The 25678-nt window shown below is 40.5% G+C and overlaps 1 protein-coding gene across 1 annotated transcript; it reads right to left on the bottom strand.

The window, feature by feature from the left end:
• LOC120527239 (stAR-related lipid transfer protein 6-like) lies at positions 1-25563 on the bottom strand. Its single transcript, XM_039750418.1, has 8 exons — positions 25220-25563; positions 20402-20473; positions 19459-19553; positions 19313-19362; positions 14479-14605; positions 8036-8153; positions 4519-4612; positions 1-1670 (listed from the first exon to the last, which is right to left on the bottom strand). The coding sequence occupies exons 3-8, from the start codon at positions 19546-19548 to the stop codon at positions 1523-1525; spliced, it is 627 nt and encodes a 208-aa protein (XP_039606352.1). The 5' UTR covers positions 19549-19553; positions 20402-20473; positions 25220-25563; the 3' UTR covers positions 1-1522.
• Between the last annotated feature and the right edge of the window lie 115 nt (positions 25564-25678).

Below are 25678 nucleotides of genomic sequence, written 5' to 3' on the forward strand. Positions count from 1 at the left end.
GTGAAATATCCCATTGAGACGCGTACTCAGACCCTTTACTCAATACTTAGTTGAAGCACCTTTGGCAGTGATTCCACCCTGGATTCTTTTTGGGTCTGATGTGACAAAATTCACCCACCTGGATTTGGGTATTTTCTGCCATTCTTTTTTGCTGATCCTTTCAAGCTTTGTCAGGGAGGATGGTGACTTTTGGTGGACAGCTGTTTTCAGGTCTCTCCAGAGATGTTCAGTTGTGTTCAATTGAGGGCTCTGGCTGGGCAATTCCCAGTCTCAGGTCCACAGCCCTTTGGGGCAGGTTTTTATTAAGTATATTTCTATACTTTGCTCCATTCAGCTTTCTCTTAAACCTGTCTAGTGTTGTCCCTGCTGTTGAAAAAACTTCCTCACAGCTTCATGCTACCACCGCCATGCTTCACTCTTTAGAATGGTATTGTGCAGCTGAATGGCAGTGCCTGGATTCCTCCAGACGTGATGTTTGTCTTGGTTTCTTCAGATTAGAAAATCTTGTCCCTCAAATTCTGAGATTCCTTTAGGTACCCTTTTGAAAACTCCAAGCATGCTTCTCTCTATCCACTCTGTCATAAAGCCCGAATTAGTGGATTGTTTCAGTGATAGTTGGCCTTCTGGAAGTTTCTCCCATCTCCACACAGGGTCTCTGCAGCTCAGCCAGCGTGACCATCAGGTTCTTGGTCACCTTTCTTACCATGGCTCTTCTCCAATGATTGCTCAATTTGGCTGGGAAGCCAGCTCTAGAAAGATTTGTGGTTGTTCCAAACATCCTCTAAGAATTATGTAGGGCACTGTGCTCTTGGGAACCTTCAGTGCTGCAGAAGTGTTTTTTTGTAATCTTCCCCAGATCCTTCTATAGACACGTGTGTGTGTCATTCCTAATCATGCCCTGTCAACTGAATTGACCACAGGTGGACTCCAAACAACCTGTACAAACATCTCAATGAATGGGATGCACCTGATCAGATTACAAGTGACATAGCAGAAGGGTGGAACACTTTCGTCAATGTGATATTTCAGTTTTCTTTGTTTTTATAAAATTTGAAAAACTTTCTTTTTCCTTTGTCATTCATTCTAGGGTATTGTGTGTTGCTTGATGTGAGAAAAAATAATTTCAACAATTTTAGCACAAAGCAGCAAAATATCCAAATGTGAAAAAGTGAAGGGGTTTGAATACTTTCTGAAGGCACTGTATAACCTGAACATAATTACAAGAGAGTAACCTGACCACATTTGCATACATGCATAAACATAAAACCATGGAAACATAAAAGTGTTAAGAATAGAGATATGTCCAGGGGATAATAGGGGAAAAAGAAAACAAAAGTCCAAATTGACAGTGTTTCTGAAGAAAGTAAAACACTGGGGGTTCATGGTTCTTTATGACGGGCAAACACCTAAGTGTTAGTTTTACTGGTGGATCCTGTCTATCCCTGGAATCTGGAAAAAATCTGAAAGTTCATTGCAGAATAAAATAAAAAAAAAAGTGAATGTCCTCCATTTCCAACTTTTTTCAGTAGCCTGCTGACTTTAATCCTGCTTGAACATCATTGATTAAATTGATGATGTTGTTTGGCAGTGCAGACTCCACTAAAGATCTTGGCAGCATCCCTCCAAGGTCAGGCTGAATGAAGACAGTAAGCCGGGAGTGCCCAGGGGACCTGTTATGTTAGAAAAGTGAAGCAAACTGTCAGTGGGTATTTGTTGAGCAGGAAGAAAGGAGAAGTTTATGGCAACTATATGATTTTCTTACACAGCCTTTAACCAGCTTCTCAACTCCACAGAATCTCTGTGGAGAAAGCTGCACTATTTAGAGTTGGATTAGGTACCTGCAATGATTTTAAAGCTTCAGCTACTTTCTAATCACAACTTTTTAACAAACTAGGGACCTGCTCGCTTCGCTTGCCAACCCCCATGTCTGGTTTTCCGGATACACACTTGTAAGATTTTTTTTTCTTTGAATTGTTGCTATTTCATTAGTTTCACTTTTATTTCAGAACTTCTGTAAAAACAATATTTTGAATCTTTCGTGTCCCAATATGCTGAATCTTTTAAATATGGTCTGTGAGACTTGTGTTTAATGACTCTGTACCATAATTTAGGACAGGTTTCTCTGTTAGGAATTTCAGCACAGTCAAAACGATCCACATCATCAGCAGTTAATAATTTCTTTTGCAAAGTAACCAATAAACGCATGCGAGTTAAACCCCGTTTTTGAAATTCTCTGGCTTAAACTAATTTCCTTTTGTTTGCGTCAATGTGATCTGTGCTATCTTTTTTTTGATACTGTAGTGACTGACGTAAAAGTGTCACAAAAGTTCTACTTTAACAATCTCCGACTGCGTAGCCCCAAACACAACTTTCTAGCACCCTCTCCAACCCCTCCTACCACGGGTCTCGCCTCCCCTTACCGCATCAATCAGCACCCAGCTATGTCTTCCGTGCTGTACTCTGCCCTCCCTCGATCGGACCTAACAGTCACTTGAAACAAAAAAGGCTTCAGCTTGGCGGGAACGCTACAATACTTTCGACTGTTAACTGCTTTCATATTCTGTACCTTTCTCTGCATGTGTATCGTGCCTTGGGTCTCTTTTCTCCGCGCTGCTCTTTCTTCTTTGCTGAGAGCACAGCATCTGTGTGTGCCACGTGACTTTACATGACTGAATGTTGTGCTGGCTGTCCGTGCTCTTATTTGATAAGAAGGGCGTGTCTTGCAAGAATCTTATGTTCCACATCCCCGCGAGACTGCCCTGGGACAACCTCTTGGCACCAAGTCTCATGTTTATGGTCCCCACGAGACACTCCGTGGACAGTCTTTTTTGTCTCGTGGGTCTTTAAAATGTCTTTTGAGAACTTCCGAGAAGATCACGTATCGTCGCCTTGCTTTTCCATTCCAGGATTTTTTTTATATATAGAGAGATAATATAGTGGTTAGATAGCTGATGTGCTCATTTAACGGAGAGTGATCACATTGAAAATGCACCTCCAATTGCTACTTTGGTTCCTCACAATCAGATCAGCTTGAGCAGGTTGATCAGTTGCATGGGATTTCTAAATAATGTGGGTTAAACCTTTTTGTCCAAACTAATCCACACTCTTTTAGTTGTGTTTAATCAAAATATTAATAAAACACTTTACATTTTTTGTTAATCTTGATAAATGTTTAATTTAGACTGCCTGTAAACCTTTTTAGATTGGAGATAAGTAGAAAAAGTGTTGCAAGTGCTTGTGCCATAATCGTTACATGATGAAGTATTTGAGTATTTTACAATTTTAAGACATTTTGATTGATATGATAAATGAAGACTACGGTTTCAAACTGATGTTGTAGATTTTATTTCTCCAATGACTACTCTCTTACCTACAGTAATCACAAGATCCGAAGCTGTCTGAAGCAAAATCTGTTACTAAGCTGTGGTTTTGTTTGAGTAATTTAGAGGCCAGATTGGCCAACTTTTCTTTCTTTTGCTTCAAATAATACTTTTGTTAACATTAAACAGGGTTGCTTGGCTGGCTTTGCAACATTTATTTTGGGTTTCCACAATACTTTCTGTCTGTGAGAACATGTTATGCATCCTTGAGGAGTAAGGAATGCAGATGTTTTTGACTTTGCAAACAGAAGAAAAGCTTGTTTTGATATATCTTATGTTTACATACCAGGACAGAATGGAAAAAAGAAAAAAAAAGGCCAAGACTGCGGCTAAGGTCACCACATCTGTTAACCTTTCGGACAGCACTGACTCTGTCAGGCAGCACTCTACTGGCTGTAACAAAAGGGAGGGAGCATTTGACTATGCTGGAAGGTCAGCACGCAGTCACTAAAATGTGACATGGCCATTGACTTTCAGCTGCCTAAATTGAAATGGTCAAATTAGCAGCACGATCAGCAACTACCATCAGTAAATCTGACATACACAATGACCTAAGTGCGCAATAACTTAATGTAAACAGTCCCCTTGCAAGTGTAATTGTAAATCTAGAGTTTCTGCCTTGCGGCCGATAGGCTATACCTCTCTACCCAAAATTGAATGAAACAGAGAATGTTGTTTTAAAATTAAAAAATTACATCAGATATCAAAAGCACTATTGCCTTGTTAAGCACCACAAAGAATATTCTGAAATAGTAATTATATTGCAGGAATACAAGCATAACAGCTTTTCCTCATCTGATGGCTTTAAGAGTCATCAGAAGTAATACTGACACTGTACCCAGGTAAATTTGAATACATTCTTCAAAAAATCAAAATGATTGAAGCTAAATAAGTAAAGGATTTCTCTGATGTGGATATTTTATGATATAAATTTTATCAGCAAATTCTAAAACAAAATTGAAGAACTGTAGGTGTCAGAAAATGTGAAACATGATCTGCAACTGAGAATATAAAAAGGTCTCTTTAAAGGAAGTAAAATGACTGCATTTATGCTGATCTCACCCCTGTTGAAGTTGGTGAGCACTAGCTCACTCGTTTCTTTGTTAATTCTTTATCAATACAGAAAAGACATACTTACTGTGGTAAAGGTGAGCACACATATCCACAGGGATTGTTGTAACCACGCACACATGATGGAGATGGGAGGCATGCCTGGTAGTCGATACTTCTAGCTGAAAAGCAAAGCAGAACAAGGCATCAACTGAGAAAGTTCCTAAAATGAAAAGACTCTTATCACTGTACTAGGAATGAAAAAAACTCCACCTCCGGAACCATGCTATAGGTTTTTTGGGTGAGAAAGAAGATGTTTGGAGTGAGTTGGATGAAGTGATGAACAGTGTACCCAAGAGACAGAAAGTGGTGATTGAAGCGGATTTCAATGGGCATGTTGGTGAAGAGAACAGTGGAGACGAGGAGGTGATGGGTAGGTATGGTGTCAAGGAGAGGAATGAAGAAGCTCAGACGATAGTGGATTTTGCCAAAAGGATGGACATAGTTGTGGCGAATACGTATTTTAAGAAGAGGGACGAACATAGGGTTACATACAAGAGTGGAGGAAGATGCACACAGGTAGATTACATCCTATGCAGAAGAGTCAATCTGAAGGAGATTGAAGACTCCAAAGTGGTGGCAGGGGAAAGTGTAGTTAAGCAGGTGGTCTGTAGGATGACGTTGGAAATCAAGAAGAGGAAGAGAGTGAGGGCAAAGCCAAGGATCAAATGGTGGAAGTTGAAAAAGGAAGACTGCAAGGTTGAGTTTAGGGAGGTGGTGAGACAGCTAGTGGGTGGCAGTGAAGAGTTACCAGACCAACTACAGCAGATGTAGTAAGGGTGACAGCAAGAAGGGTGCTTGGCGTGGCATCTGGGAAGAGGAAGGAGGAAAAGGAAACCTGGTGGTGGAATTAGGAAATACAGGAGAGTATACAGAAGAAGAGGATGGCAAAGAAGAAGTGGGATAGTCAGAGAGATGCAGAAAGTAGAAAAGAGTACAAGGAGATAAGGCGCAAGGTGAAGAGAGAGGTGGCGAAGGCTAAAAAAAAGGCGTATGATGAGTTGAATGAGAGGTTGGACACTAAAGAGGGAGAAAAGGACCTGTACAGATTGGCTAGACAGAGGGACCGAGCTGGGAAAGATGTGTAGCAGTTTAGGGTGATAAAGGATAAAGATGGAAACTAGTCACAAGTGAGGAGAGTGTGTTGAGCAGATGGAAAGAGTACTTTGAGAGGCTGATGAATGAAGAGAAGGAGAGAGAGAGAAGAGGTTGGATGATGTGGAGATAGTGAATCAGGAAGTGCAACAGATTAGCAAGGAGGAAGTAAGGACAGCTTTGAAGAGGATGAAAAATGGAAATGCTGTTGGTCCAGATGATATACCTCTGGAAGCATGGAGGTGTTTAGGAGAAAAGGCAGTGGAGTTTTTAACTAGATTGTTTAATGGAATCTTGGAAAGTGAGAGGATGCCTGAGGAGTGGAGAAGAAGTGTACTGGTGCCGATATTTAAGAATAAGGGGGATGTACAGGACTGCAGTAACTACAGGGGAATAAAATTGATGAGCCACAGCATGAAGTTATGGGAAAGAGTAGTGAATGCTAGGTTAAGAAGTGAGGTGACGATTAGTGAGCAGCAGTATGGTTTCATGCCAAGAAAGAGCACCACAGATGCAATGTTGGAGGATGTTGATGGAGAAGTTTAGAGAAGGCCTGAAGGAGTTGCATTGTGTTCTTGTGGACCTGGAGAAAGCATATGACAGTGTGCCTCAAGACGAGTTGTGGTATTGTATGAGGAAGTCGGGAGTGGAAGAGAAGTACATAAGAGTTGAACAGGATATGTACTCGGGAAGCGTGACTGTGGTGAGGTCTGCAGTAGGAGCGACGGCTGCATTCAAGTTGGAGGTGAGATTATATCAGGGATCGGATCTGAGCCCTTTCCTATTTGCAATGCTGATGGAAATGTTGACAGACAAGATTAGACAGGAGTCCCCGTGGACTATGATGTTGGCTGATGACATTGTGATCTGTAGCGATAGTAGGGAGCAGGTTGAGGAGACCCTGGAGAGGTGGAGATATGCTCTAGAGAGGAGAGGAATAAAGGTCAGTAGGACCACCATGACAGAATACATGTGTGTAAATGAGAGGGAGGTCAGTGGAATGGTGAGGATGCAGGGAGTAGAGTTGGCGAAGGTGGATGAGTTTAAATACTTGGGATCAACAGTACAGAGTAATGGAGATTGTGGAAGAGAGGTGAAAAAGAGAGTGCAGGCAGCGTGGAATGGGTGGAGAAGAGTGTCAGGAGTGATTTGTGACAGACGGATATCAGCAAGAGTGAAAGGAAGGTCTACAGGACGGTAGTGAGACCAGCTATGTTACAGTATATGGGTTGGAGACGGTGATACTGACCAGAAAGAAGGAGACAGAGCCGGAGGTGGCAGAGTTAAAGATACTAAGATTTGCACTGGGTGTGATGAGGATGGATAAGATTAGAAATGAGTACATTAGAGGGTCAGCTCAAGTTGGACGGTTGGGAGACATAGTCGGAGAGGTGAGATTGCGTTGGTTTGGACATGTGCAGAGGAGAGATACTGGGTATATTGGGAGAAGGATGCTAAAGAGCTGTCAGGGAAGAGGAAAAGAGGAGGGCCTAAGCAAAGGTTTATGGATGTGGTGAGAGAGGACATACAGGTGATGGGTGTAACAGAACACGATGCAGAAGACAGAAAAATATGGAAGAAGATGATCCGCTGTGACAACCCCTAACGGGAGCAGCCAAAAGAAGATGATCTTTTGAAACTTATTAGAATATGCAGTCCCGGGACCACTGCTGCATGCCACTTAGTTCTTAGAATGGTATTTTCATTCTTGGTAGCAAGTAGAATCCATTTAAAAAGTGGGCAGAAATTTGTGATTTTCATGGACAAGATTCAAGTCATAAGAGTAGCCTGGACAATATCCAATTTCAGGACACGAGGGTTGTGATTTTCCTATTTGCAGATCATGTTGTCCTTTAGTCTTATCTGCCCGTGATCTTTGCAGCAGGCTGTGATTAGCTAGAGAATTAACACCCCCAAATGTAAGGTCACAGTCCTGTCTTTCCTGGAAAAAGTGGCTCGCATTTTGTAAATAAGGGGAAGGTTGGCAGCTGCCCACAATTAAGATTTTCTCTTCTTTTTTGTGATACATAAGTGGACACGGTATTAATTAGGGTTTCCACAAAGTTTTTATTTATGCTTCTTTACTGCTGAGTTTTCTGATACATAGATACACATTATTGTTGTTATCAAAGCAGAAAAGCAGAATCTTTTAGGAAACTGTATAAAAATAGGAAAATTCCTATTCAAGCCTCCAAGACTGTTCTGTTAATTTTTTATGTTTTTAATAACGCTTTACAGAACAACTGTATACATGACTAAACATGAGGGTCGGCAGGACTGGGTACAAGGCCATCCTGGATGGGAGTCAAGACCACTGAAAGGCCTACTTGTGCACACACCCAGACTAACACAAGACCCAGTTTGTAGTTTAGTTTTCTGTTACTTGCACCAATCTTCAGTCATCTACCTTAAATCATTCAATAACTTAAATACTCCATTGAGATACTCACAGTTTGTTGTTATAATGCCACCCTCATACTTCTTGATTCTGACGAGGTCGACAAAGTCTCTTGAAGAAATTAATCCCATGCCATAACTGTGGGTTACCGTGTGGCATATAACTGTCTCCTGTAAATGTACATGCATTACCAATCACAATAAGCATTTGTTAGTTTTAGGAAATAATGAACACAAAACATTTTTTAAGATTCTTAAAACAGGTTATGTTTACTTACACTGTCTGTGTCCTTCTACAGTAGCACTAGCAATCAATATGATAAAATGGTTAAGAAAAGTAAGCAAAGCTGGAACCCTGGTCTAAACAGGCAGAAACGCGGTCTTCTTTCATTGTAATTTAGCCATTACTGTAGAGCTGTGTGGTGGCCCAGTGCTTAGCATCTGGTTTGTGGTCTGGCAAAGGGACTGCCTGTGTAGTCTGTATGACCTTTTTTTTGCAAGTTGTTGGGACTTTCCATCCACTAACTAACGACTCCAAATCGGTCCATTATAAGTAATTGTGAGTGTGTTCATGGGTGCACCCTATGACGGACTGGTGTCCTATTCAGAGTTGGTGTTTGCAATACCATTTGATGCCTGGATACCCTCTGCTCAACTGTAGTCTTGAACTAGATGGATAAAATTAAAAATTGTTTTGGTTTGTATAATGCATTTTGTGTTTCAGCTCACACTGAAAACCACTATGTATAATCATGTCAAATTGACTAGCTGAATTGTTAATATTGGGAATAGAAAGTAAAGTCCTAGCTTTTACTGTTAAAGGAATACACCACACAATATTTTTTTTATTAATAATTTTATACTTTTGGAAATCTCTGTGCAGTGCATGAGCAGGGAATATGCTTTTGAAGTGAATATACACCTCTCCTTATTCATTCAAGAAGAAGACGACATTTTGTCATTATATAACATACAACAAAATTTCCCTTAAAAGTGCACATATGTAAATAATAAAAAATATACAACTAAAAATACAAAAGGTAAAAAATACATGAGTTATAAATGATATTACAACTTAAAGGTAAATCAGTACTGCCCATAAAACATGCATAGCACAGTGTGACTCTCAACAGGTCTTCCAATCACACTTGGTTGTGTAGTGATTGATTCAACCGCACTGATGCACAGGGATAAAAACTGTTCTCGAGCCGCACTGTGTGGGCTTTCATTGTTGTGTAGCACCTCCCAATGATCAGCAGGGCAATGTGACGATGCGGGTTCGCTCCATGCTCCCATCTTGCCTCTGGGAGACCTTGAACCCAACACCATCGGTAATGTCACCGATGAGCTTAGCAGTGAGGCAACAACAAAGCAAGGGGACGGTGCAAAAGTGTCCAGTGCCTTTATTTAAAACCATACAAAACAAAAAGTGTCCAAAATAAAGTGCAGTGTCCAAAGTTCCAATAAATAAACAATCCATAAAAACAGATGTGACATGCGGAGGTTAAAACAATAGAAAAATCTTTAAAACGACAAGATTAAAAAACACTGTAGGAAGCAGTCTTTTAAAAACAACAAGCCCGGTGACTTTTTTTTTTTACCCTGGCGACTCCCCCGTTTCCCCCGTCTGGGCTTCTCAACAGGGGAGTCGCCCTACTTGCAACTGACCTTCACTCTGCGTACTTCAGCTGTGCAGTTCGCCTCTCCGATCCCTGGCTCCGGAAGGCTCCTCCTCACAGCAACTTGGGATCCACAGCGACCAGGGCGCTCATGCTGAGGAATACCTGTCCCAAGTCCCAACTACTGCGGCCTTACGTGGAGAGTCATCCGCCTTCCGGTCAATTCCGCTCCATGATCACTCAGCGGGAGTGACCACTACTACTATTCGCTGGGTGTCTGCACCAAACACCCAGGCTCACTGTTCAGCTGCAATGCGAGCCTGCACTCGCTCGCTCTCCTGCCCCGGCTTTCTTCTCTCTCCACTGCTTCCTGCTTTCTCCTCTGGCCTGCAACCTCCTGTCCATTCTTTCTTTCTCTTTTTCCCTTTCTTTTTCTCCTGTAGCTGACTCGCACTTCTATTTATCAAGCGGGCATAGCAGCTGTGGCAAATCAGCAGCCCCAGGAACAATCACTAATGTGGACAGTTTCCCACCTGTGCACTTAGGTGGGAAACACCCACATCGTGAATCGTCCCGAGAACTGCTTCAGCCACACAACCACCACGCCCCCTCACCAAGCCATGAGCACGGTGATTATTTATTTAAAAATGGCCCTTTTGTCGTGAGCTGTGGACCCATTACACCACAGGCAAACAGATGGTAACCAGGGTGTAAAGGATCCTTTAAAATATTTGATGTTTTGTTCAAAAAACAGCAGATGTTCTGTATGTTTTCCAGTGTGGGAAGCTGGGTACCAAAGGTTTTCTGGGCTACTTTAATAATTCTCTGGAGTGACTGTGTGTCTTCAGCTGTACTGCTGCCATACCAGATAGTGATAACACAAGTGAGCATACTCTCTATTGCACGGCGATAGAATGGCACTAATAACTTCTTTGATATATGTGTCTTTTTCAATATCCTTAAAGGGTACAATCGTTTCTGTGCCTTTTTGGTTACTGCCATGTGTATGTCTCAGAGATGTGGATTCGAAGATATTTAAAGGACACTCTCGCCACAGGTTCTCCATTAATTGAAAGTGGCTCAATTGGCTGTTGTCTGTGTCTCCTGAAGTCCACAACACGCTTTTTTCTTTTCTTTGTGTTAAGTTCCAGATTGTTTGAGGCAGATCACTGAGCAACATTCTTAACCTCCTCTCTGTGGGCTGTCATTGTCTATGTTTTTGATGAGACCCATAACTGCTGTAATCTGCAAATTTTATGATGGTAGTTGGTCAAGAGTCCTCCTCATGCACCTCACTGAGGGGTATTTAAATAGCAATATTTTGGCAAAAAATGTCTGCACTTTGCACATTGTGAGCATACAGCTGGATTACTGACGTGGATTTTGTACTGTGTGAAAACATGAGATTCCATTTTTTTTTTTCTCCATAACTGCTAACCATATTAGGTAAGTAACATAAAAAAAATACATTTTTTGGTGAAGTATTCCTTTAATGGAGACAATTGACAAATTGTCTGATTATGCAACTGATTAATTGGAATATCACCATACATAGCTATAAAAATGTAATTCTTAAACAGTTTGTTTGCTCCCATTTTATTTCACACCCTTGCACTGGTTATGGCATCTTAATTCTGCAAAACTAATCTCTGCTTAACTTTTGACTGCACGTTATTTAAAACTGTGCCAAGTAATGTTAGCCATGGTCATTAAATGATTGCTTCAGCTATACGTACAATCCCTCTTAACCAGCCACCTCGGGACTGGACCCATGGCTAGTTGCCGTTTTGGCCGGTGAGAATTTCCCCTTGGGATTAATTAAGTATCTGTCTATCCATCTATCTAATCCGACGCATACCTATTTTCATGTAGAAAAATATTTCTAAGTTATGTACTGTGCGTCTTTGACATTCCTGAAGAAACCATATCCACAATGCTTCATCCACGATTTCGCACGCGGCTTTTTTTTATCGTACAACGACTGGATAGTGTGGTGTAGCGGGTCCACAGCTCAAGTCAAAAAGGCCACTTTTTAAATAAATAATCGCCGCACTCGCGAGTTAGTGAGTATGTGTGGCCGATTGGTTTCCGGGGAATTCACATTGCGGGTAATCCTAGCGCAAGTGCACAGGTGAGGAGTCATCCGCATCCGTAATTGTTCCCAGGAACTGGTAATTGCCACATCTGATCTACGTCTCCATGAAGCATAGAAGCACGAGGCGGCTAGGGGGAGAACAGGAAAGAACGGGTGGTTGATGGAGACGGAAGCAGATAGAGGAAAGCCAGTGCAGGACAGCAAGCAAGAGCAGATTCGATGGAGCAAAGGCAGGCAGCTGGGAGGTGAACCCATGCAGATGAGTGTTTGGCCGACACTCGTTGGGGCTGAAGAAAGCGGTCACTCCATCTGAGTGATCACGGAGTTGGAGACCGGTATTGAAGACGACTGGCTGTCGAAAGGCAGCGGAAGTTGTGGAGGCTTTGGGCTGGTTTAGCTCCAGCGTGAGCACCCTGGCCCCTGGGGAAAGAACCCAAGTCTCGGTCTGGATGGAGCCCCACATAGCCAGAGATCGGAGGGCTACTGGACCAGTGTGGAAGGTAGCTGCACTTGCAGGTAGGGCGTCTCCCCTGTTGCGAAGCCCGATGGGAGAAGCAGGGGAGCCGCCAGGTAGAAAGAAGAAGGCACCGTGGAAAATTCATAAAGGAATATGTAAACGGAAATCACTGTGAGCGTGGGAGCCCTCCCACCTTCCAGGAAAGAAGGAAGTGCACACATATAATATAAAGAAGAACTTGGGATTAAAATATTTTTATTTTATTTTAACAGGTCGGTTCATGCGAGGCCAGTTAAGAGGGATTGTACTGTATATGTTTTCTACCCTTTCTTTAAAGTAACACTCTGTCTTGGAAATATCAAATGTGAAGAGGGCTGTTGGCCTACAGTTGGCCACATTTACATATGCTTGCTCATATTGAACCTACATAAAGAAGTGTTCATCATTACTGGAGAACACATAGAATAGAGGGCTGCAGACTGGAGATTCCCCACAAGGGCACACAAGCTGAGAAGCAAACAACAGAAGCAAACACTGCACTTTAATGCCACCCCAGTGATCCGTTTATCTTACTAATTGTTTAAATTCTGTTGGGTTTTTGTTTCTTAATAATTTAGTGTAAAAATTCCAATGTATGTTAGAGGATTTTTGGAACTCCCTATTGACTGTATTTTCTATAATGTCTTTGATTATGTTATTAAAAAAATGAATTACCCAGAACAATATAAACGGAATTCCCCAGAACATTTTCAAATAGATTATTCTCAAATAAACCCCCAATGATAGACTGGCATCTGTGAGATGGAGTGACCAGGGAGGAGAACAAATGTTTACTTCCGCTATTGAAAACACAAAAATGCTGGTTCCATACTGTTTTAAACATTGGGTTTTTGGTTTTTTTTCTGTGCTCAGCACTAACCCAAGCTCTGTCTGGCCTTTGATACCGATGACAGCAGAAAAAATGTGTTCCCACTGTATAGTAAGATGTAATGGAGAATCACAGAGTGACGGTGCGTGAAATAGCAGACACTGTAGGGACTGGTTATGGGTCATTTGAATCCTCTCTTCATGAATGATTGGCATCCTGCCCGGGATTGGTTCCTGCCTTGTGCCCTGTGTTGGCTGGGATTGGCTCCAGCAGAACCTCGTGACCGTGTGTTCGGATTCAGCGGGTTGGAGAATGGATGGATGGATAGATGAATGATTAAACATGAACAACAGTCTGTTCACATTGGGTTCTTAGAATGTTGTCCCCTAAAATAAAGCATCACCACATATACTGTTGCAAAGGTAATTTCAAGCAAATAAATTCAGACTAAAAAACATTTATATCACTGTGATCGAGAAGCCAAACAACATGGTAGCTGTTCAACATCAAACAAATTCAAGGTCCAAGCCAGTGCGTGAATGATCATGTGCACAATTATTATGATTTTAAGGCCTAATCCATGTTGATTACATACCTCAGTGACCAGCATAACCGGTCAATCTTAAACTCATTTGCTTTGCAGTTTACTGAGGTCAGTCACTGAAATGTATAAAATTATCCACTGTCTCCCTTCTACTTTATGACAATGTCCACCATCAAACTACATATGCTACAAAGGCTGCTAAGTGAAACAGTGGATTCAAAGAAATGCCACAACCACCCTGTTCTCCAGACGTATTCCTATGTGACTGTCACCCATTCATTAATCTGAAAGGCTCCTACCATGAGAAACACTATGCAACTAGTATTAGTGTTTAAGGGAATTATGACAATAAAACTTTTTTGGTGGTTCTGTTAATAGGTCAGACCTAAAATATGTTCACCACCCCCATAAATATTCCTTTTAAATGGCAGACAGTCATTCAAATAGGTTAGACTTGGTCCAAGTTTTACTTGATAAGTTCTTCAGACTAATACATTTGGTACCAGAGGTCTTAAAGTAAAATCATTTAACTCAAGAAAATTTGAGGTTTGCTCAACAAATTATTTTCTGGCAAAGCAACCACAAGATCAGCTACAAAATGGACACAGTCCATCATGCTGACATGTGACAACATGAGCAAGAGCTCAGTCAGAAAACCAGTAGATACAACAAACTGCAAGGACTATATTGAGGGCACTTGGCTCAAAGGTTAATAAATAATAACACAATATATTTCATTATATTCTGAAAATTGCTGTTTCATTAGTCCAGAAACAGTTATCATTTATGAGATGTAAGGAATGGTCTAATTTTTCTACAGTAACAGATTACTCAAATCTGTTCCACTCTTTCTTGAAAGCATTGTGTTTTCTATTAGAAGATGACAAGTTAAATTGAATTATAGTTGTTTTACCTCATCAAGTCTCTCTAATATACTGTAGGACTTCAGAGCTTTGTCCCATTTCATCCTATACTCTGGTAGGTACATGAATGGAATGATTTTCTCAGGTATGTCCTCTATTATACCCTCTCCACGGTATCTAAAATAAAAAAGACACAGGAGACTTTTTACAGACACTAAACTCTATAAATCTATCAAGTAATTATGAGCAATTATATTTCAGAGATTAACGATTATAGATTGGCATGAAGATGATGGGAGAAAGGTGAAATTGGATAAATTAATGTTCACCTCTGTACTCTAAGAAAGCTTTAAATCAATTCTAATTTCTAAAAAAAAAAAAAGATTTATAAAATAAAGCTTTTTTTTTTTGCAAATAATCTGTCCAAATGGATTCCACTTATCTACAGTGATATGGCTCAGTTTCTACACTAAAACATTTCATTGAGAGTGATTTGTGTTTGTAGGTTGCAGTCAACCCTTGGTGTGTACTGTAATCAAACAAGCAATCTTCAGCTGTGAAAAAGTAATGATGTTATCTTAATTAAAGAAATAAATCAGAGTGGGAGTGGGCATGAGTGGGCACTGTGAGTACTGCCCCATTCAAGGTTGGTTCCTGCCTTGTGACCAAACCTGTCATGATATTTTTTACACCATAATGTTTTGTAAGGTTTGAATACCCTGATTAACAACAGGATTCATTTTTGTCCATCCTAACCAGTACAAATCTAACTAATGTTGGACCACAGTATCAGAGAGCAGTTGCCAGTACACGTTTTACATGCTTATCATGTCAAAATGAAAAACAAAAACTGGGAAGAAATATCAACTGTCTGGGGCTCCACTGAAGTACAGTTAGAGCCATAATGCAGGCAGTGTGATGGCTAAGCACTGGACTTCAAAACTAAGAGTTGCAGGTTGAATTCTTGTCTTGGCATCATTGTGAGACTCTCTCCAAATCAATTGGAGCCTTTCTTCCAAATGTAAAAAATATTTATAAGCGGTTGTAAAGTATCAAGATCTTTTAGGCTGTTTTAGATAAAGGTGATGGGTAAAATAATAATGTATAAATGCAGAAAGACTACTTCAAGAACAAAACAAACCTCCAGTGCTCAGACAGAAAGCGGCTTAGCAATTCAAAGTCAGCATCCATCATCTTAACTCCACTTAAACAATTGATAACAACATGCTCAAATGTTTGCTGAACTGTGCATGAATAATCATTCAGTTTTGTGTTATGTACTAGCTGAAAATTCAAACCTCCTGTCTCATGAAAATAAAAGGGAACTGAAAGGGGTGAAGTCCACTGATATAATGAGCAACATGATTATGAATTCTGGACATGGAGGTGCTAAGTACTGGGGAATTACCAATAAAGGCTGTCATGGATGGCAAAAATAAGGAGCTGTTGATAATATGTATATGTTCCTCCATTATTTAAATAAAAGGAGTTTCAAGAGCCCTGAGACAATGACGTTCACTTGAATAATGGGGAGGCAGAGTCCCCTTGTAGTTTTGGGTGGTTGTAATACACTAAAAGTCTATTCTCGTAGATACAAACCATGGAGCTATTGATACTGTATGTGTTGTATGTTTATCCTCATACTTCTTGTGTAAGTTCAGACTGATCTGATTTGGTGTGTGCAGCTGTGCCTTGCTCTCTCAATGTAGCTGGCAGTGACCCGAGGTTCTGGGTTGTGTTGTTTTTCATGATTAAACGGTGTGTATAACTTCATTTTGTGAGCATAGTTTAAGTTAACATAACTGACAGGTAACTGTCAGTCTTAATCGCACCTAAATTCTGTGTCATTGGCGTGTGGTATGTGCTTCACTCTGAGCAGTGATCATGAGTGTAGTTCCTCTCTTCGGCCTAATGATGTGTATAATGGTGTTTTCAGGTAAGGGTCGTATGTTGATCTTAAGTCATGTCGTTCCTGCCCCTCTATTCTTCTCAGATATACAACGTCCTTGCTAAGCCATGGTTTTTGTGTCAGCTATGTTGCAGGCATGCAACTGTATTTTCAGTCAGGCAATGCATTGACTGTATCTTTGCTGGCCATGAGACGGACTCAAAGCCAACTTTTGAACCCACCATGGACCAGACATTCAGATTATGGGTCGCATTGTGTGTGTCACAGCATAAGCTGTTGATTGAGACCAACATCAAGCTTCAAAGGCCAGGAGCGTGTAGTGTGTGAGTTTTTGCATACAACCTTTAGCATTTTATATATATATATATATATATATATAAATAAATAATATATTGTCACAAACGTGCGCATGGGAGACGGCTAAAGGGCTCGAGTAAGGGCAGTTCCGAGGCATACCGGGATGTGGCAGAGTGCACTGACTCTTTTTCTCCCTTTCCTGTAGACCATTCACGGGAGATTCCACCTGGCTCTCGACGTTGCTTCCGGAACCGAGCCTATGGAAGGAGACCTTGCAGGCTCTGGCCCCTGTGATGTCACGTCCAGGCTCAAACCAATGGCTAAAGACCTTCATGAGCCCGACCCCTATGATCTCACTTCCTGTCTCCCCCTTTAAAAGCCTGCACCTTTTCCCCATTCCCTCAGTTCTGTTCTGGACTCAGTTTTGTGCACATCAGTACTTTATTCATTTTTACGACTTTGCAGCCAGGAAATCAATTATATGGGTGGCTACCCCAAACCTTTCCATGACTCTGTGTCGAATTTCTGACAAAATCTATATATATATATATATATATATACATATACACATATACATATACACATACACACCGTTTTTACTCATGTACCACACGCCCTTGTGTAAGACGCACACCCTAATTTTTACAAAGAAAATCGCGAAATCGTTTTGCCCCCTGTACGATGCGCGTTGTGATTGTATATGAAGCGTTTAGGGCACATTTTCCGCTAAATGCCCTTCTGTTTTTGTTGCATGACGAAAGTTTTTCTTTCTTCCGTCGCCAATCTTGAACACATGACTCTGGAACACTGTACTTGCGACCTGCTGCCCAAATTTCTTGTCTTCTCTGCTTCCAAAATCACTTTTAGTTTCTCTCCCGCTGTGAAGGAGCGTAAACGCTTGCTGCTATCCATGCTGAATGATGACGCCAAACTGATTAAAAAAAAAAAGCGAGAGAGAGAGAGCCCAAGCAGAAGAACATTTCCTCACGCACCTGATTTTCTAATGCTAATTTTCGGGAAAAAAATGTGCGTGTGGTACACGCGTAGATACGGTATTATAATTTATATATATATATATATATATATATATATGTATATGTGTGTGTGTGTGCGCGCGCATTAACTCTCACCAGCCACTTTATTAGGTACACCTGTTCAACTGCTTTCTAATCAGCCAGTCACATGGCTGCAACTCAATACAAGCTGACCTCCTGAATTTTAAACCGAGCATTAGAATGGGGAAGAAAGGAGACTGAAGTGACTTTGAACATGGCATGGTTGTTGGTCCCAGATGGGCTGGTCTGAGTATTTCAGAAACTGCCGATCTACTGGGATTTTCACACACACACACACACATTTCTAGGGTTGACAGAGAATGGTCCGAAAAAGGGAAAATATCCAGTGAGCTGCAGTTTTCTCGGTGAAAACTCCGTGTTGATGCCAGTGGTTAAAGGAGAATGGCCAGGCTGGTTAGAGCTGATAGAAAGGCAAGAGTAACTCAAATAACCACTTGCTACAGCCGAGGTATGCAGAAGAGCATCTCTGAATGCAGAACATGTTGAACCTTGAATCAGATGGGACTCAGCAGCAAGAGTCCACACTGGATGCCACTCCTGTCTGCTAAAAACAAGTTACAATTCAAATGAGCTTACCAAAATTTAACAATAGAAGACTGGAAAAATGTTGCTTGGTGTGATGAGTCTCAAATTCTTCTGCCACATTTGAATGGTAAGGATCATAATTTAGCAGCAACAACATGAAAATATGGATCCATCCTGCCTTGTATCAATGGTTCAGGCTGACAGTGGTGGTGTAATGGCACGGAGGATATTTTCTTGGCACAGTTTGGGCTCCTTAGTACCAATTGAGCATTGTGTAAATGCCATAGCCTACCCGAGTACTGTTCCTGACCGTGTCCATCCCTTTATAACCACAGTATGCCCATCTTCTGATGCATACTTCCAGCAGGATAATGTGCCATGTCACAAAGCTCAAATCATCTCAAACTGGTTTCTTGAACATGAAAAAGAGTTCACTGGACTGAAGTGGCCTCTACAGTCATAAGATCTCAACCCAATAGACCACCTGTGGGAGGAGGTGGAACGAGAGATTTGCATCATGGATATGCAGCCAACAAATCTGCAGCAACTATGTGATGCGATCATGTTAGTATGGACCAAAATCCCCAAGGAATGTTTCCAGTACCTTGTTGAATCTATGCCATTAAGAATTATGGCAATTCTGAAGGCAAAAAGGGGTCCAATACAGTACTAAAAAGGTGTAACTAATAAAGTGGCCGGTGGGAATGAGTGTGTGTTTAAGTATATAGATGAAAACAGACACTGAAGGTAACTGTTAAACTCATACAGTAACTCAGTGTAATTTAAAGAGAAAGGGTCTGGGATGAATTGGATTACAAGATTGACGCTTGCTATGTAACATTAGGGGCTACATACTGAGCATTTGTCAGATTAAGAAAAAACTGCTCAAAACTTTAGGAAAAAAGAACATTTTTACAGCATACTAAATATTATTCAGAGTTATGAACGAAGCAAAATCTAAATGTCAACTCTTTCATACATAAAAGCTTAAAGGTTTGAAAAGCATACTTGTTTAGTCAGTTACTGTACATTATAATGTTTTGTTTGAGAAAACTGAAATGAATGGTTTCAACTTACAAGTTTCCACCAAACTCGGTTGAAGGTTTCCAGCACACTGTAACATTCCTCTAGATAATAAACAACAGACAAACACCTTATTTAACTGTTGCAATACTTTCATTACAAAAGACAAATGGTACAACCATAATGCAGACACTACTTACTGAACTTTTTGCTAAATTCCATCCTGAAGAGTCTTGATTATATGACCAGATCTTGTGGGAAACATTTTCTGCTATCTCTAAAAAATCCATACTTCCTAAAAAAAATGAGTGTGGAAAAATAGATATTGGTATATGGCAATTTTGTTTTAATTTACAAAATTCATGGAATCACAGTTCTAATATTCGTTACTGCAAGTAAAGATGGTCCAAATACAAATACCAATATTTTAGAGGTGTTAACTGTTTCTGAGAAATGGTCCAGCAGAAGGCCGGGACTGCTATATTGGGGTCTTATGCAAGATTACCTTGTGATAACCATTGCATGTAATTTTAGGGTCTGGACAGCAGGGTGGTCCAGTAGTTGTTATGGCTGCATCAGAGCTCCACAGAAATAGTTTCCAATTATGAGGAATGCTAATGTTCATGTGGAGCTTTCATTCTGTTCTCTGACTTTGGCTCACATCTACAATGTTATATAGCACATATGATACAAAGCAAAGTTAACCTAATCGTGTGTGGCCACAAAGAACATACTCCAAAATATATACGCTTATCACCTTTCTGAACCCGATTTTTTTTTTTCCCCCAATACAGGGTTATGGAGGAGCATCAGCCTTTCCTAGTCACATCAAGTGCAAAGCAGCAAACAACCTTGGTTGAGACTGCAGTACTCACACATGCTTTGGATGCAAAGAAACGACCATGCATCGTTTCTAGACCCTTTTCTAATTCAGGATGGTGGGAGCAGAAAATAAAATCAGAATGAATATATAATGTGGAGCTTTTGCTGGATTTTCGCTTCATATATGTGAGTTTTCTCTTAGACATTAGGCAGTTGTACAATTTATCTGTTATGCCAAGTTATACAATTCTGAATGGGCAACACACCATATTATTTATCCTACTTTACTACATAACATTCAGAAAAGAAAACTATACTTACCAAAGAGAAGTGTTTAAAAGAATCACTAAATGGTAACTGGTATTGTCATTTGCGTTTTTCCACATGTTGCACCTGAGAAAAATGTAAAAGTAAATGCAAAGAAAGCATCTTTTATTTTTAAAGTTCTTCATTAATAAGTTATATCCATTATCCAACCCGCTATATCCTAACTACAGGGTCACATGGGTCTACTGGAGCCAATCCCAGCCAACACAGGGAGCAAGGCAGGAAACAAACCCTGGGCAGGGCACCAGCCCACTGCAGTAATAAGTTATAAGCAATAACTAAAGGAAAATATAGAAGGAAGCTAAAGTCCCTCTGGCAGCAGAGGACACAAACTAAAAGCCTACAAAACTACACTTAACAAATCATCATTTCATTAAAGTGTTAAGAGAGTTTTATATTAATACCGTATTATATTTTATAATGTAGGGGTGGTAGTTCCAGTGGCATGCAGAGACTAGAAGATGCCCGGGGCAAACTCCTTGATTGTATGCCCCATAAGGTGAGGTGGTGTCAAGGTGAGTGGTAAAGAAGGCATAGGAAATAAGAAATAAACACTTAATCCATTATCCAACCGACTATATCCTAACTACAGGGTCATGGGGGTCTGCTGGAGCCAATCCCAACCAACACAGGGCGCAAGGCAGGAAACAAACCCCAGGGAGGGTGCCAGCCCACTGCAGGGCACACACACACCAAGCACACACCAGGGTCAATTTCGGATTGCCAATACACCTAACCTGCATGTCTTCGGACTGTGGGAGGAAACCCACGCAGACACAGGGAGAACCCGGGAAGCAAGCCCAGGTCTCCTAACTGCGAGGCAGCAGCGCTACCCACTGTGCTATCGTGCCACCAAATAAACACTTTATTCAAATCAAATATTCATTTAAGTTTGTTTCCCCAAATTAGATCTCCTCTCCGAAAACAATTGTACTACTTCATTTTTTACATCACCTGTGAGGAATTCTTTTTCAATGTTGATTAAAGCCAGGTGGGTCAGACGCTCTTGTGGCATGGAAGATCTCAGATGAGTTTTTATTAATTTTGAAAATGATCTTTGACAACTTGCGATTGAAAATGCGATGGTAAGCAGTAATCTGTACAGTAATCGTAACGCAATACAAATCGTGGCTAATATTATTGAATAGAACTTTTCCTCTCTTTCGACAAGTCATAGTCTGGAATTAAATACAATGATTAATTATTGTTAAATTATTACTAAACTAGACCTTTCAGCCCATCATTGTCAGGACTTTGACTAATGTCTTCCCTGGCGAAAGCAAAAAATCGATTGCTGTAGCTTCTCTTTAAAATCTAATGTAGCTGCATCAATACAGAAAATAATGTATGCAGGGCTGGTGCAAGGGTTTTGGCACCCTTATGAAAGAATTTATGCTAGAATTATTGTAGATTTTTTTTTAATAATTCATTGTTTGAAGCCATAATTAAAAATCCTTCTATATAATTTGATACTATCCGTATGTATGATGTTCGCGTCAATACCTCGACTCAATACAAGTTAGAACCATGCAATGGGACTCTGCCTCTGTGGTTGGAACATAACGTTGCAAATGCGGACACAGTATTGCATGATTGACTAAGAATGTTTGAATGCTTCAGTGACGCCGCTGGACGGCCGAGTATAGTAAGTCGGTGTTGGTTCGAGCAGATAACAGTAAGTTCAATTGCTTTTTGGAACGTTGGTTTGGTGGGGCGTACTTTCCAGGACTAACATCATCGACTGACTTAAACCCTTCGACAGCTCCGTGCTGAAGCCCTTTTCAAGTTTGTTTGACTCATGGGGTCAATATCCTGTCCCACATGAAATAAAACAGTTTTTATAATATTTTCAAGGGAAGGCCTCTTTTCGCTGCGCAAGGCCCGGTCAGGCCTGGTGCGAGCACATCTAACGCTTAGAAGTCATAGTGCTTTACTGAGAATGAGCTATAATAATTTAAATTTGTTCGTATTTATTTTTGAAACAGGGCTACCCTAGAGAGCAACACTCTTTGAATTGGATGCCTGGGGCTGTTGCCTCCTCAACCCCCCAACCACGCTACTGGGTAGTTCAATCATGACAAAGCGTACAAACTCACACTTACCGAAGATGGGTATACATATGCACACTTATTTATTAATAATTTGTCGGTTTTTCATTGCACCTTCTATGGAGGCTCATGATCTCAAAGTGGTTTACTTTTAATGTAACAAGATATGACGAAATTATTACTTATAGCTATATGGCTTTCTATTTGCCTTGGCTAAGGATAATGTAAACATACGAAAACCATTACTTTTCCACATGGTGTATGCAAAAATAGCTATTTAATATTATACACACATATGGTATAACTTCACATGCTGCCAATCAACAAAGGTTTCTGTTAACACCAAAGCCATTAAAGCAGGTATGAACCATAATAGAGCTGACATTCCACTATAAATATATAGAGGAGGTTTTTGATTACATTGCTTTGCTAGATTTCACAAAATGATTAATAACAACTTGGATCTCTGCAAATCTTTGCACATCTTTCACAATAGAAATTACATACTGAACTACATCCAGCTAATTAAAAGGGAGGAACTCGGGACCCTTGAAGGTAGTGCCAAAGGAAAAACACAAAACCGAGTGCCATTATGAACAATGCTGCACATCCTCTCTCTGACACACTAACAGTGAGGTCTTTCAGCCAACAAATCACTGAGCAGAAGTGTGTCAAGAACCACTACAGGGGCTTCTTTGTACCACTGACAATATGCCTGTGTAATGCCTCACTGGGAATGGGGCCAGACGTTTTCTTTCTTTTGAATTTTCTTCTTTTTTAGTATTTCTGATGTGTGTCTATATTTATCTATGTATTTATTTATTTAAAGAGCTTCTGTAAAATGGCAGATTTTTCCAGGGACAAATGTAGTTCTGTCTATCTGTACAGAGCAAGCAATTAAATGTGGTGTAACAAATTTTCTTAGTTACACTAGCTGTATAGTCTATGACAACTACAATAAAAGCTTAAAAGTCTTACAATTAAAAGTCTTAACCATTAGCAGCACTTTTAATTATCGTGTCATAAAGTAACCAGGGTTGACTGTAACCTTGCAACTGACTCATTACCAGTGGTCATGACTAGGAAATTGCAGGTAAACACAATGGATGAGAAGGTTGATGAGCAAGTTGAAGTTATTGGAAATGGTTTAGCAGCTGAAGGAGGAAGAGGAGCTACACTTCTAAAAATAACAGTTCTAAAATGTCTCTTTACTGGGTTGTGTGGTTCCTCGAAGAACCGTTTCTTGACAGAAAAAAAATGAATTGTGGGAAGGGTTCTTTGTAAATTAAATTGGTTCTTTGGGCTTTGAAAAGGTTCATAAACAAAACCGAAAAATGAATGTATAGTAGACTGCATAGTAGGACACTAACAGATCAAGGAGACCTTAACTGCGACAGTCCTTTTAAAATCGTAAAGCTATTGGTATTTCACAAATCTGTTATCTATTTACGGTTATTTATGGAATCATTACAGATTTAAATAAATAAACGTTCTTTTTGGAATAACCACTCAACAGCCACACTGGCACCTTAATTTTTATGAGTGTAAATGGGTTGGAGAAACCTATTCAGCCATAATAAATTTACCAAAAAACCTGTAAAATTATATTCACTATCAGTTAATTTTAATGAAGTCTGAAGCTACCTCAACATTTCAATGAAAATAATTGACCTTATTGTAATAACTTTAAAAAACATTTACATTTTTCAAATAGCCTAAGATGGTACAGCAGAGTGTGAAGACAAAACTGATGGCTGTTATGACCACATCCTCTCTTTGACACACTAGTATTAAGTATTGATATTCAGCCGAAGTGTGTCAAGAAACAACCCTGGGGCTCCTTTATATCTACAACAGTCCTTCATTATGCCCCACTGTGAACGCACTCTTTATCTTTAGCCAAGTCAGACAGTTTTTTTTTGTTTTTGTTTTTTTTTTGTATTTCTTGTGTGTGTCTGATGCATGTTGTTGTTGCTTTCTGTAATATTTATTTGTTGCTTGAGCTTCTGTACAATTCTGCTAAATTTCCCCTTGGGACCAATTACTTACCTTTCTCTTTTCCCCTTCCACTCTGAGGGGCAGCTTTGAGATCTATTTCTGGAACTGACAGAGAACAATGGGCATGCTACTTATGTGGATGCTTCAATACCAGGGTAAAGCCTGAGCCGAGCAGAGGAATATCAGCAGAAATCTGTTTAACATGGAGTGGCCCTCTGCCCCACATGACATATTAAACTGATAAGATGAGATATGGCACTTGATCTTAGACCATGAAGTGACTAAGAAGCGAGGACCTGTAGATGGGGCCAGCTGGACAAGGGAACCAGACCCAGGGCTGGAGCTGTTGGGAGGAGCATTTGGTCCTTCTTATGACTAGATTGTCTGCACCCTTGAGAAGAAAGCAGTAAGACTAGAATTTGGGCAGCAGGCAAGCAAGCCAGCAGAAACAGATGATTATGCATGTTTGGGTCATTATAAAATGAGCAGAAACGGCAGGAACAAAAGCGCAGTGTGTTGCCAGCAGGGTTGGGGATGTATGGGATATTATTTCCTTTTATCCATCTCTATGAAGACTGAGAAAATACCCCCTTCCTGCCTAAAAACATATGCAACAGGTCGCTGGCCTGTGACTGACCGTACACTGTATGCTGCCAATCATTATTAACCTGGCAGCCCTTGTCGGTAATACGTCGTACCCCGTGCCCGTCCGGTCGTTGTTCCCGTTGATCCAAACACAAATAGACGAGTCTTTTCGTTCGCTTACCTTTACATCATTTTCATTGTCTCCCATTAGTATAATAAAAGTTCACCACTCGCCGGCTGGATGATATTTAATTATTCGTCGACAGAAATAAAACCGCGGCAAGCAGTCACTGCTGTTCTGACCAATCTCTTCTCATGTCAGTCATGTCATACCATCTACCCGTTTTCCCTGTTTAGCTTCCCGGGGAGGTTAGCTCCAAGTCCTGGTTTGCTTTTGTGCCAATTTTCTGTGCTTAAATATTTAAAGACAACAGACCTTATCGTTCGCCAACTCGGTATTTTTTAGTCGGAGTAGCTTACTGAGAAAGACAATGTCCACTTCGATTCCGGTTACAGAACCAACGATCCTCCCTCTCTTATCGAATGTTGGATGATTCGCTGGTTTCAGATCCAATTGGAATAAAGTTAGGGACACGCCCACTACGAGTCGTGGACTGCAGGAAAAGGTATACTGTATCCT

This window comes from Polypterus senegalus, chromosome 4 (assembly GCF_016835505.1).
Source record: "Polypterus senegalus isolate Bchr_013 chromosome 4, ASM1683550v1, whole genome shotgun sequence".
In the NCBI taxonomy this organism is placed as follows: Eukaryota; Metazoa; Chordata; class Cladistia; order Polypteriformes; family Polypteridae; genus Polypterus; species Polypterus senegalus.